General features: G+C 50.7%; 1 protein-coding gene across 1 annotated transcript; it reads left to right on the top strand.

The window, feature by feature from the left end:
• The first annotated feature begins 3,310 nt into the window (after positions 1-3,310).
• FCAMR (Fc alpha and mu receptor) lies at positions 3,311-13,741 on the top strand. The gene is made up of 6 exons (XM_014783265.2): positions 3,311-3,349; positions 5,877-5,964; positions 10,130-10,468; positions 11,424-12,180; positions 12,797-12,919; positions 13,568-13,741. The coding sequence occupies exons 1-6, from the start codon at positions 3,311-3,313 to the stop codon at positions 13,722-13,724; spliced, it is 1,503 nt and encodes a 500-aa protein (XP_014638751.2). The 3' UTR covers positions 13,725-13,741.
• Positions 13,742-14,464: the final 723 nt, after the last annotated feature.

Below are 14,464 nucleotides of genomic sequence, written 5' to 3'. Positions count from 1 at the left end.
TTGAGGTTGTAAAAGCTTGCTAACGCCATTATAAAATGATTATTTATGCTTTACAAATACTTTCTTCTGTTATTATTTGGAGGAGTGACAAGTCTCATAGTTCACCTCCCTCTAAGAGTTTCCAAGTAAACGATCAGGACTTGTAGTAATCCATGTATTTTAAAACAATGTTTTCTTCAGCGTTCAGTATTCTAACCAGAGCTTGGGTGGGGGAGGGGGAGGAGGGAGGTCTCCCTCCCACACATGACAAGAATTGAAAACAGCTTACGTACATGGTAGAGTAAGCAGAAAACTGCAGTGATGTGTAAGGTGGAGTGTGAGCCTTGACTATCAGTCACGTGGATGCGTAAGACATCTCCATATATTGCTCTTAATTATTCATTAGAAAACATGTTTTGGAGAGGGAAGAGATTGTTTCGTAGCACAAATGGCTTTCCTTGCATTGGTTAGCTTCCTGTTTGCTGATTTTTACTCTTGTGTGTCTATTTAGAAAACAAAATCCTTTGCTAAAACTGGGATTGGGGGATTGGAGGTGGGGGCGCAGGGAGAGGATAAAGCTCTTCCCAGATCTGATATTTGGTCTAAGTATTATATAGCCTTTTTCTGGAGTCTGGAACCTGAAATCAGAAGGTCACAGTGCCATACACCTACATAAAGAGGCCTCCTGTGGCTTTGTGCTAGATGAGAGAATTCAGTTATACTCCCAAAAGAAGTAGGCAGTACAAAATTTTCTCCCTCATAAACTTCAGAGTGGGACCATCTCAGCTTTGGGTCAGCACTCTGAAAATGGCCTAGTGCTTTACAATGAATTGGACATTACTATCGTTTATGTCTTTAGTATGAAAAAATCTTCAAAGTGTTCAAAAGTAGACAAAATAGAAAAAGATACCCTTAAGGATGTAAAATGACTGCATTATTTATAAAAATAATGAAAATTAGACAAATATTTATTTTAAAATACATAATCAATCTAAACATGTCATTAGACAAATTGATTTCTTTTTTTTTTTGTGAGGAAGATCAGCCCTGAGCTAACATCCAATGCCAATCCTCCTCTTTTTGCTGAGGAAGACTGGCCCTGGGCTAACATCCGTGCCCATCTTCCTCTATTTTATATGGGATGCTGCCACAGCATGGCTTAACAAGCAGTGCATGGGTGCACACCCAGGACCCCAAGCAGCGAACCCCAGGCTGCAGCAGCGGCGCACGCACAACCGCTTGCGCCACCGGGCAGCCCCCAAATTGATTTCTTTTTTTGTGTGTGAGGAAGATCAGCCCTGTGCTAACATCCATGCCAATCCTCCTCCTTTTGCTGAGGAAGACTGGCCCTGAGCTAACATCCGTGCCATCTCCCTCTACATTATATGGGACACCGCCACAGCACGGCTTGACAAGCGGTATGTCGGTGCGCGCCGGGGATCCGAACCGGCGAACCCCGGGCTGCTGCAGTGGAGCGCGCGCACTTAACCGCTTATGCCGCCGGGCTGGCCCCTTGATTTCTTTTTAATCTCTCAAATGTCAAAAAAAAGAAGGAAAAGAAAGTAGCAGTCCTCTGAATAGATAAAAACCTTCAAAAAGGACTTTTTTTTTGGAGTTTGATCATTATAAGACACCTGCTCCCTGTTGCTGTAAGCTAAGCTATTAATATTATCAGCTAATGATTACTGAGAATTTACTGCATGCTAGGCACTTTGAATTATGAGAATTATTACTCTTAATCCACATGATAACTTTATGAGGTAGGTACTGTTATCTCCTCTTTTACAGATAGGAAAACAAGGTGTAAGCAGATAAGTAATCTGATCCATATCACTTTCCCAGCAGAAACTAGGGCTGGGATGTTAACTTGGAGGGAGTCTGACTTCAAAGTCTACGTGACCAATCATGATCCTATACTGCTCCTGAGGAGCTAGGAGGGGAGAATGTAGCCAAGCATTAACCCCCTCTCTACCACCTGCACAGGGATCATTCAATTCCGCGGATAAGCCTCTGAAGGCAGGGCCGCCAATGTACAGTTCTTCAGGTTGTGCACTGCTCAAGTGTGCCACAGCTAAGGGGATGCAATTCGCATTGTAGATGTGTTATATGAGAGGCTACAGGTGTTTGTGAAGCTCTGGATCTTCAATCCAAGATTGGAGCTCCCGACCAAGTCCTGGGCTAGTAGCACACACAGCGGCACACACACATGGACAAGACTGCCTGGTATCATCCACACTCCAGGCATCCCATGGAGTTGTTCCTTCTCCTTTCCTATTCCTTTCAGAGACTCAACTGCTACCCCAACCCGTCTTCAAACCCGGAAGAGCGATGCATAGAGATGCAAGCTGCCGCCTGTGATCGCGCACAGCGTGCAGCAGTAGACCAGCTGAGTTTATTGTTCTTACTGAAGAAGTGCCCTTTCTCACTGGCACAAGGGTGCTACATTGTGTCTCAGGGGTCCTGGGGAGAGTCCTTCACTGTAGTCTGCGGCACCTCCATCCCCAGGAGCCCCTCGTTGTTGAGTGCTTAGGCTGTGCCAGCCGTTTTAATGTCAGCTTAAAACCAACAGAGGTAGGCAGATCACATCTCTTATAAGGAAAAAAACAAACCCGTGAAATATTTCCCAAAGGGAAATATTGGGGTATTTTTTAAGTGTGTCATGCATCTGGACAAACCGCACCTGTCAGTGTTCTCTTTCCATGGAGAGCGTCTCATTTACTGTCCTGTGCCTTGTCCCGGGCGGGAATTTGTAACCTCCAGGCATGCAGTTGAACTAGAGTCTGCGATCCAGTTGCCTCTCCAGGGGAGCTGAAGGGGCCAGGTCGACTAGAAGGCACCAGCTGCCAGCCAGACAGCAGGGGAATTCCTTTCCTGAATTTTCTCTCCGGCCCAGGTTGTTGCATCACTTGTGCAGGAGAGGCCAGAATGGGCTGGTAAAGCTGGGACCTCCTGAAAAGTCTGCACCCTGGAGTGGAGGGGAATTGAGGGGTGGAAGGATGTGGATCTGTGTGTTTCCTACCATCACCACCCCTGGAAAAGTTCTGCAGGAATAAGTGGCAATAAGAATGACAGGGACCAGGACTGGCTCCCTCTTATAAGACATAAAAACCAAGGCCTAGGGTGAAGGGACTTGATGCCGGTTGTGGAAGGGTCTGTGGCCAAGCTACACCTTGCACCTGGTTCTTCAAGTGCTCATTCCAGCTGCTTTCAAGACACCAACACCGCCTTCTCAGTCTCGAGGTTCAAAGAAAAGAAACTAGAAGACATCCAAACACCAGCATCGCAAAGAGAGAAGAAGAAAAGTTCAAGTGGATTTTATTTCTGGACTGCGATGGATGGAGAAGCCCCAGCTAAGCCTGGAGAACGAAAGGTGAGCTGAGGCCTTCTCCCCAGATGCCGGGATCTGGTCTCCAAATGTTGGGTGCTGAGTCGCTCAGCAGCTGTCACGCGTGCACTCAAGGGCCCTTCCCGGAGCAGGCTGGGCTCACTCCCAGGAGGCCAGGGAAGGATTCTGGAGCTCAGGCCACAGCATCTCCCTCCTCCATGCCTACTCATCTGCTCACCCTCACTCTCCTCCCACCAGAGTGCACGATTCCATAGAGGCCCCTGAGTAACTTAGAACCAGCAAACATTAGAAAGAGAAGGAAACGTGGAGATGATACAGTCAAAGCTCTTCTGCTGTCCTGGAGAAGAAAGGTGCATTGCTCGAGGTCACTGTGTCAGCCACAGGCAAAGGGAAACCTCCCAAATCCTGGGTCTGTGCTCTTCCCTCTATACCACACTGGCTCCTTCCTCTCTTGATTGATGCCCCAGGGGTGGGGGACAGGAGAGAAGTAGGGCTCAGGGGGCAGTAGGGATTTGGGGAGTCATACACCAGCCTGTGCTGAAGATGAGGCAGATGCCCTTCCCAGCAGGACCGAGGCACACGAGTTCCCCGAAGTGGCCCTCATTCCCCAGAATGCTGTGCACTCTAACAGTGCCCCAGGCTACTGGCTTCGTGCTCCCTGTCTCCGGGGGAGAGGCTTTCTGAAGGTCATTGGCAGGGTGGGTGACCTGAGACATCCGTTGAATGTTATCCCTGCAGCCTCCAATCAAGGCTGATAACTCCCTGGAAACATTGTATCTCACGCTCTGTGCTTCCTCATTGCCCCTGGAGAGGTTGCCGCCCCACGGGCTTCAGAGGAACCGGCCGTGTGGCGCGGAGACTTTGGCCCCAACACGTGCTGCCAGCAGCACTGGGCGCTTTATTTAGGAAAACCAGCTCGGGGAGCCTGGGTGCCAGTGTCAGAATGCGCCTGGGCTTGGTGAACGTTCTCAAACAACGGTTTAGGTGCAGGCTCACCTGGGAGAGGCTCCAGGTGAGGGCAGGGAGCCAGGCGCTCAGAAGGCCAAAGGCTGCCATGGCCGTGCCCAAGACAGGGGAGTCGCTAAGAGAGGAGGAGGCCCGAGGAGCCCATGGACTCTTCCAAACCTGACTACTCTCGGGCTCTCCCTGGACAGAGCAGGCAAAGGCTTCAGCAGGGGTGGCTGGGCAGAGCTGAGCTGAGGGGACAGCTTGCAGCTACAGGGCCAACCCATGGACTCTGCTTTTCTCTCCTTCTCTCCTCTCTTCCCTTCTCCTTTCTTTCACCTCCCACCCTTCCTTCCCTCTCCCCTTCTCCAACTGCCTCTGCCTCTTTCCCCACATTTCCTCTTCTCCGCCTCTGGCCTGTGTCCCAGACTGGCCAGTGGCCTGGTGTGGCTTAGGCTACTTGGGCGGGGGTGAGGCTCCTTCCCACGGCCAGACCAGTGACTGGCAGCGCCTGTTCTGACCGTTACTGAGCCATGTGTTTGAGGAGGAAGGAGAAAACACGGCTAACTTCAGTTTGCTTAAGAAAAACAAACAAAAAAAAAAAACTAAAGGTTCCAGGAACTGCAGGCAGTAGATATATTCAAAGAACAGATTTTTAATCAATCAAAAAGCATCCATGAAAAGCCCCCTATGGGGAATACAAAAGAAGTGTAATGTACAACCTCTGTCTTTTTAATCAGCAAGCAATAAAAGAGCACTGAATGGCGATCAGTGTGGTGTCTTAAAAGAGCGGTGGGTTCTGTTCACAGCAGCTGTGCATTCTGCTCCCGCAGCATGCTGGAGCCTGATTCAGAGCCTGGAGGCCGAGAGATGAGACACACAGTCCCTCAAGGAGCACCCCAGGCCAGTGGGCGAGACCAGAGCAGTGGGAAGATGGGCTTGGGGGGGGGGGCAGGGAGGGCTTTCTAGAAGTTGTGGAGAAAAAACCGAATAGGACCCTCATGCAGATGACTACTTGGCCTGAGAGTTGATTTTTCACCCCTTGTTTCTGATGGGAGGCGCACTACCAGCGAACAGCAAGTTCCCCTTGAAGGAATCAACTTTCCTTCTGCAAGAAAGAAAGTGTGAAGAGAGAAGGGGAAGGGAGCCACTCTGTACCAGGCACACTGTGGGGGCTTCAACGCAGTCTCACTGAAGTCATACAACAGCCCCCTGGGGAGGAAACTAGTCACCGAGGCTGAGTGACCTTTCCGAGGCCCCACAATTCCAGCCAGGGTTTAAACTTCAAGCACGTGGTCTTTCCACTACACAACACTCCCCCACGTTCAGAGCTCCCCGCTGGCACATGGGTGCGGGAGCTGGAACCCTGAACACAGAAACCTCAAGGGAAGGGGAATTTTAGCCTTGGTGGTGGTGACCCAGGCCAAACGTGCCTGCTTAGGAGCATGAGGATGGAGACTGCTTCTCTCTGAGAGGTCAGCTCCTGTCTGCTCTTAGATATAGTTAATCCAGCCCCAGCGCTGAGCAAACTGAGATCCCAAAGCAGGAAGGTACTCGCCCCAGGTCCCACTGCTGCCCACCCAGCTGCTCACTTGCCTCCTCTCAGCCTCTTCGTTTACGCTGTTTTTTGCAGGTCACCAACCAGAGGGCAGGATGGAAAATGCCCGTCCTCCTCATGCTGTGCCTGCTGCAAGGTGAGTGCCAGACACAGCCCAGATTCAGAGTTTGCAAAACCAGACCCACGCCTTCCAGGCTGCAGAGATTCCTGGCGGGCTCCTCCATTTGGCATATCCATGGCTTTCTCTCTTGGGATCCAAGGCCATGCGTCAGATCTAGGCCCTGGGGGAAGGCGGGAGGCGAGAGCTCACATGGGAGGGCATATGCCTGACTTGATGATTTCTAGAACATTCACTCTTTTGATATTCCCTACGTCTCTACTCTCTTCTGGAAGTCAGCTGCATTTGCAAGATAAGGGTTCCAGGGCATGCAAGAGACAGAAGTAACCTTGCTCCATTATTATATGATTATACGTTCTAAAAGCACTCAAGTGCCAGGCCCATACTAGGGACATAAAGATGAAGAACCCGCCCTACTCTAAAGAGTTCAGAGTCTACAGAGCAACTAGATGGGTAAATAAAAATTATATCTATGCATTTACTTATTTAGTCAACACACATTTACAGAGGGCCTACTATGTGCCAGGCACCAGGAGATGGATGAAAGACAGGATCCCTGCCCTGCAGGTCCCGGCCAGCTGGTGTGGTGAGGCTGGCCAGGTACAGATCGGGCTGGATGACAAATGGCCCTGCTCTATGCTGTGGTGTCTGGGTTTTATTTTGATGGTAATGGGGAGCCATTGAGGAATGTAGTGAGTATGCACCTAGAGAGTCTGGTACCTAGAACCTAGTCCCAAATAGATGCTTAACAAATAATTGTTGAATGAACTAATCAATGAATGAAAATGCTATGAAAATACCAAAAGAAGGATTAACAAGTATGTTTGGTTTATAAACAAATCAGAATTTAAGTGAATCAAAAGCAGCTAAGATTTAAGCAAGAGCTGTCTGTGGTATAATCACACCATCTCTTTAATTTAACTTTCCACTGCCCCCTTTAAATTTTTTCAGTAGGAGCAGGTTTCCCCTGCCCCCAGTTGAAAACTCAGGCAGGCCCATGATTTCCCTGCTAACATATAGGTACTAGGCCTAACTTAATTCCTTTCAGTCTCAAACGTTCTAAATTTAATAATTTTAAGTGTCCAGTTAAATATTTGATCAGCACTTTAATCTTCATTCAAAGACATGCCCCCTCACCCGCCCGGGGCCTGCAGTCAGGCAGGCAGGAAGCGAGGTGTGGTGGCTGCCTTCTCTCTTCCCTCCTCCTCCTCCCCTTCTAGGAGCTGGCCCTTGGGACCCCAGCGGGGTCACAGTGGCAGGAGGGAGGAGAGGCAGGAGGCAGGCAGCTCTTATTTGCTGGGAGGGCCTGGAGCTCTCTGGCCTGGCAGAAGTTTAGAGCTGGCTCTGTACCTCTTCCTCTTGTGGGCACTTTTGGGGACCCTTAGATGGCCTGATGGCCATCTCCTCCCTTTGTCCCAGGTTCTGCTTTGGCCCCTCCACACAGAAGACCCCACCTCAGATGGCTGTGGGCTAGCTCTCTCCCCTCCGGGTCCCAGCTCTGGGCCAAGGAAACACTCACACCTTTCTCGCCCCTCTGCCTGCAGGAGGGGAGATCTATCGCAGGTGCAGCCCTCCTCTCCCTCTGTTCTGCTACCCACCTCTTGCACTTTCTTAGACCAAGTCAGGCTCCAGGCGATGGCCTCCCTCCAACTGCAGGCCTCGCTCGCCTTCCCCGGGGAAGCCAGAGCCATAGACACCTGCTGGATAATGACAGGGAATGAGAAGAGGGGCACCCCTGAGGCGCAGAGAATTTGCATCAGGCACCTGCATTGACCCTAAAATGCTAGCCCTTCCTTTAATTCTCACAGGTGACTAACAAAAAAATTCTAAAAACCTTAATTATGTATAACTAAGAGCTACTGATCAGTAATCCACCAAATGAGTTCTTAAGGGTGAGTAAAATTTGGTATTAATAAAAGAAAGAAATGTGCATTGCAAGAGTTGATTAAGGATGCTTAATCAGCTTTCGACTGCAAAGTTGGACTGTCCCATCCTGCTGATTAACGAGGCAGAACAACTCTCGCACGTGCCACATGTAGATCACGAGAATTCCTGAAATCTGGGCTATGAACACTTTATCAGGGCACCATCACTATTGTCCTGAGATGGTCCTTATTTGTAATTGGGAATATTCTTGTCTTTTAATGATAAATTACCATTTAACTTTATCAATAGTAGCATAGTTGGTGGTGTATTGTTTAATTAAACCCACAGTGAGTATCGATACATCCATTGCATGTATGGCCTCAACTCTTCCTATAATTAGACCTCAAGACATATGCAGCGGGCAGGGCCAGCTTCCTGGGCATGTGCCTTCTGAAGTCACACAGGCCCTGTGTGCTTGGTTTAAACCAAGGTGCTTGGTTTAGTGCTCTGCTTTTGCCATAGTAAAATCCTTAGTAACTTTTGAACAAGGGGTCCTACATTTTCATTTTGCACTGGGTCCCACAAATTATGTAGCTGGTCCTGGGAACAGGACACTAAACTGAATTTTCTTGGGTTCAGTAGCCCTAAAGACATAGAACAAACTGATAGATGCCAGGCACCCAGATCCAAAAGCAAGTTGTTGAACCACCTGCGGAGGACTATGGCAGAGATTGCAAAGCTGGTTCTTCCCACAGCAGCCCACCACGTAGCCATCCTGCAGATGGGTAGTCCTCAGAGGGTAGAAGAGCTCACCGAGAGCTGTTTTGGAGAGACGTCAGTGTATTGTGCTCTCCTCCATCTGCCCTGGGGGACAGGAGGGATCGCTTCGCCCTCACTCCAAGCCAAGTAAGAGAAGGAACTTCTAGAACGCCACTCAACAAGCTTGCCCTATGTCCCACGTTTCTTCTGACAGCAGGACAAAGGGGTGCTTCCTATGACCAAATGTGGGACCTACAAAAAAGAGTTGGCCTGGGGCCTCCACCAAGAGGGCCACCCAGAGGGGACTGTCCCACAAAGGAGGGGCAGAGGGGCAGAAGCAATAGCCTTGGTGGTGGTGGAGGAGTCAGTGGTACAAGGCCAGCAGGAGGAGAGGCCGTTTGTACCGGGAGGGAACTGCAGCCAGAGGCCGCGGAAAGGAGATCTGGGAGGTACAAGAGAAGGAAGGAGCCCTGGACATCTGCTATGCCCAGAGGGCACCAAGAGCAGATCACCTCCTCTCTCCCCTCCATACCCAACCCTGGAGGGGCCTGAAACAGCAGTTTTGAGTAGAGGAAGGGGTAGAGCAAAGTAGGAAACCCCAACATGTCCCTGTCCCCCACGGCAGGCCTCCAAGCCTGGCTGGGAGAAAGGAAAAGGCTTCAAGTGGATAAAGGATTGGAGCTGCAACCAGTCATTGGACTGGACTGGATTTATAATGTTAGACTAGACTAGGCTTTTTCTTATCCATGTGAAACTATGAAAGCTACTGTACCCGAGATCATGCCTAAAATTTCATCGAGGGGCAGAAAAGTCCACAGAGCAAGTATGAAGAGGCAGTGAGAGAAAGAATATTTTGTTTCTGCTTGCACCTGATCAAATTTAAGTCATTCAGTACGCATGCCACACACTGTGGTTCAGCTATGCCTTATGCCCATTGCCCGAGCAGACGTATTCACAATCCGCTTACCTGGGCTTGGGCGGGGGCGCTTGGCTGCTTCCATTTCTACAGAAAAGTGATCAGTGTGAATATTTCGTAACCACTGGTGTGGGGGTGTACCCCCCAAGCAGACCAGGATTCTTGTGTTTCGGGGCGTCCTCCCCTTTCAGCGGAAAGCACACTGATCTGCTCTTACTACCTGACATCTCCCTTTACACTCCATGCAAACCACAGCCCTTCTGCCAGATGTTGCCTCAGCCCGCTCACAGGTGCTTAGATGGCGGCTTTTTAAACCTCTGCACTGGAGCACGGTGGAATGAACTCAGGCTCTGGACGGACTCGTATGAGAACAGCTGGCACATGATTCGTGTTAGCCAGATAGTGGGTAAGATCATCACTGCGTTTTCATCTCTTGGATACAGCTCCATTCCATACCTTAGGGCTGTTCTTGACCAGTGGCTCAGCACTGACATTTCTGTACTGATTTTTCTTAGCTTCCTTTTCAAGAAGACATTTTCTGACCTGTCTCCTAATCCCGGTGGAGTTTGGAGCTTGTAACTCCCCAAACAGTGACTCTACTCAGCCCTCCCTCTCCCTTGACGTTTTTTTCTCTGCCTGCAGCTGCAAATGCGTTGAAGGGCCCAAGGCTGGTGTCTGGACCACCGGGGGGAGCTGTCACCATCCAGTGCCATTATGCCCCCTTGGTCATCAACAGGCACCAGAGGAAGTACTGGTGCCGCCTGAGCCCCCTGACGTGGATCTGCCACACCATCGTGTCCACCAACCACTACACTCACCCGCGCTACCGTGGCCGCGTGGCTCTAGCAGATTTCCCGAAGAGTGGCTTGTTTGTGGTGAGGCTGTCCCAGCTGTCCCCCGATGACGCGGGGCGCTACCGCTGTGGCCTCGGAAACAGAAACCACGTGCTGTTCTTCAGCATGAATCTGACCGTCTCTGCAGGTATGAGCTGATGGCTGGGGGTTGGGCTTGGTGAAGCGAAGCTGGGAAGGAGAGGCAAGAGAAGACCGGAGGTCCGAGATGACTTGAAACATGAGGGGAGTGATGACGAAAAGAGGGGATAAGGCAAGGACTTTAAGAAGGAGGCGTTCATTTCAGAAGGAAGCTCCTTCAGAAGGAAGGTAGACATTAGGAAAAGCTTCCCAGATGAATGCATGTAAACTTTCCCACCCAATTCCCCCAGAATGTTGTAGAATATGTATTTGGAGAGAGTTTCAAGAAGGTAGTGAATTGGATAACGTGGCTTCTTATGGTCGTGATGTCTCTTTGTTCAGACATGCGGAGCAGGTAAGGGCAGGACAGAATTGGGACTGGGCTCTTCCTAAGACTGAGCCCCTCAGCAAACATCTGACAGCTAGCAGGTCCATGTCCTGTGTGGCAGGGTCCGGAGAGCTGATCCAGAATCAGGCACCCAGAGGCTGCGGAAGGGCATCCCGGCTGTGAAAGGCCGGACCACAGGAGAGACGGCATGTTTAGGCAGCAGGCAGGGACAAGCGACTGAGTGAACTTGTCCTTTGAGATGTTGCTGTCTAAGCGTCTGCTGAGGGTGCTGCTCTACCACAACGGGAGTTTCTCTTGTTTCCCTATTTGAAGAGCAGGACACAGTGGGCTGTGGGCCTCTGAGAAAGGGGAAGCATGGTGGTCCTGGAGAGCTGGATAGTGAATATGTGGGCATAAAAGAAGGAGACAGGAACATAAAATGTCAATATTTGCAACAGACCAGAGAATACGTCTGGTTTTCCCAAGTTTTTATTTTATCCAACATGTTGGCCAAAGACTGCATCGCTCAGTGAGGTTGCGTTCGATGTAGAAACACTGTAAGCCTGGCATCCTTTGCTAGATCCTGTGGGCAGCCCCCATAGCCTTCCCATGTGGCCTTCCTCTCCTGTTCACACAGGTCCTTCCAGTACCAGCCCCACAGCCACTCCGGCTGGTGAGCTTGTCAGTGGACCCTTTGGAACAGCATCACCAGCGGCCAACAGACGGACCCCAGGAGCCACCCAGACTATAGAAAGACAGGGGACAGGATGGGACAGAGTTGCTCTGACTCCAGGAATCAGCAAAACGACAGCTTCGGCTAGGGGAAGGCAAACCCCAGGAACAACTAGGGCAGCAGCTCCAGGGACAGGCAGCCGGGTGGAGGGCTCCGTCAGGGCAACTGTCCCCATTCCAGAGAGTTTGGCTTCAGCAATCAGAGGCGTGTCCTCTACAACAGAAGGTGTTTGGGCATGGGGCACCAGCAGCTCGGTAGCAAATGGGGCTAGGGCCAAAGAGGAAGGGAGGGAGACCACCACTACTGAGGCTGAGAGGCCAGGAGAGGAAACAGAGAGGGTCAGAATAACCCTGGATGCAGCCAGAAAGGTCATAGGGACCATTAGGCCATCAACGCTGGTCTCAGAAAAGTGGGCTTGGGAAACCCTCCAAGAAGCACCGTCGGTTTCTAAGCCACAAGCCCTGGGCTCCGTTGAAGGGATCACCTCAGCTGCAGGTGTGTGGACCATGGGCCCCACCAGCATGGAGATGGCGTCTGTGGAGGGAAGCGCTGAAGGGGACCTAGACATGCCTGCTGGAGACAGTGGTCCCCAAGCAACACCAAGCCAGGCCCTGGGAGCAGGGCCCCTGCAGCCTCCGGGCAAGGAGTCCTCCATGAATAGGTAAGCTCCCAGGCCTCCTCTCGGTGGCGGCTCCCCATCTGCCCCTTTCCCTGGCATGCCCTCAGTGAGCTGTCGTCTGTGCTCACTTCCCTGCCGCTGTAACTGCAAGACAGTAAAGGGCAAAGGACAGAAAAATCAGACACCCTCCCTCATCCAAGGGTCCTTGCTAGAAGAATGCTATCTGAGTATTTTCCTGTGGTTTTCAAGCAGAAATCTAAACAATAGAATAACAGAATATTTAGGTGGAACTTTTGGGACTTTTTTTAAAGATGAGGAACAGAAGCTGCAGAGAGAGGAAGTGACTCGCTGAAGCCAGGAGGAAGGATACTGTGCCACGGGTAGATTCCCTGGCTCTTCGTCCTCTTTCCCATTATATGGCACATTAGCGGGGAGGAGCAGGAGAAAGGATTCAAGGCTCAGGAACTTGAAGAGAGGGGATCTAGTCCCAGCTCTGCTACTAGCCCGCCATAGGAATGAGGGCAGCCAGCTTGCCTTGGCCTCAGCTTCTCACCCGTAAAACGAGGGGCGAGGGCCAAATGGTCTTTAATCTCCTATCCAGCTCCAACCTCCCCTCACCTGTGCTCTTCCCACCCTCCTCCTGCTGCTTCCACCCTAGTGCTTCTCCAGAAGAGAAAAACATCTCTTGGATCCTGACTCCTGTTGCCACCGCGCTGCTCCCGCTTACGCTTGTGACTCTTGTTCTACTGCAAAGGAAGCTCTGGAGAAAGTGGGCCAGTGAGTTGAGTTGAAGTAGCCGCAAGGCTGGGGAGGGGTGTGTTTGTTCCCATCTGACACCCTCAGGACTGGGTGGGGTTGGAGTTGGTGCCAGGACTTCTGGAAGTAGAAGAGTTAAATTCTAGCCTGAGCCATTTAATCACTCTTGGCCTTGGTTTCTTTATAATCAAATGGGAAAATCATCTCTGTATTTATGTGTCAGTGGCATCCCAGAGCCTAAGGAGAAGCTCTTCAGAGGATGGCAAGACATATGCTAACTTCAGGTGTGTGAACCACATGAGCAGCAGACAGCAGGAGTGCAGGGCCCAGATGTGCGGCCAAACTACATCTGCACGCTCTGCATGGCCTAGCTGAAAGTCTCTTACAGCCACGTGCCCAGGTTTAAACACTCCTAAAGTGAGTGCTCCATGAGGTTTAGATCTGGCAAAGAAAGGATGAGGTTTTCTGGGAGCAAGTGGAGGAGGCTAAGATGCACAGACCCAGGGGCCCAAAGGCCTGGCCCAATCCCTGTCGATCTAAGAGTTCAATTGCAATTCTTCTGTGTTGGGAAGTTCTCAAAGGCTTGCGGTGAGTGGGGGTGGTTCTTGGGGAATCACATTCAGTGCCTAGTACCCTGACAGCATGCTCTGTGTCTGTGTAGCTCAGGACACAGAAAGGGCAGCAGGGCTACCTTGATTCACATGACACATTTGCTGGAGCTGAGCCTCCAGCCAGGCCAGCTGCCCCATGGGGAAGGGAAGATGCTCCAGGATGACTCTTCTCTTATCCATGCCAGCCTAAGTGTCCCAGAGAGGGACCCCGGACCCTGAGGAATGGAAGGATAAGCTGCTCAGTCGCCGTGGAAGGAGGATCAGGACCAAACACTCTGACCCTCTTCTCACCCTTCCTCCACCTGACAAGGCGAAGCTAATGGAGCTGGGGTGCCATCTGGGGAAGCAAAGGCTGACCATCCTTGGGCTGAGGAAGGTCAAACATTTTCCACAGCAAAGGTGACAGTATGACACAAAGAAGGCTTCAAGAAAGGACTTATTAAACACTGATGGAGGCCACCTAGGAAAAGTGTGGAATTTCCATTCCTGGAGGTTTGAAAATATAAGAGGCTTCCAACCAGTGTGGAGAAGTGCAAATTCTGAACCATCACCCCAGCCCTTGCTAGGTGGCCCCTTTTCTGATGTTTGTTAGCACTCAGCCTCCTGCACACATTTAATTATATTCACGTGTACTAGTCTTGCCTTCTCAAGTAGATTCAAAGCTCCTGTAGGGCAGTAATTCTGTTTTATCCTTCTCACTATGTCCCCGGAGAACTTCCAACTTAGTACAGCCCCCAATAAATATTTGTGATTGAATGGCTCACTGGCAGGGCGTGGGCTCAGTGGCCTCTGTGGAGTCTGAATCCTCCCTCAGTTGGGAGTCCCCTGGATGAGTCCCTAGGCAGATGGTTTCTACATAGAGACCAACAGGAAAAACACCCATTCCTCAAATCATCCCTCCCCGTTTGGCCCCATACTCTATGCAGTAGACCTTTTGACCCAGTCAAGATTTTCTGGGA

Source organism: Ceratotherium simum, chromosome 2 (genome assembly GCF_057802395.1).
Source record: "Ceratotherium simum simum isolate JZ-2026a chromosome 2, ASM5780239v1, whole genome shotgun sequence".
Lineage (NCBI taxonomy): Eukaryota > Metazoa > Chordata > Mammalia > Perissodactyla > Rhinocerotidae > Ceratotherium > Ceratotherium simum.
Note: the sequence above shows the minus strand (reverse complement) of the source record. Positions and strands in the feature narration are given on the sequence as shown.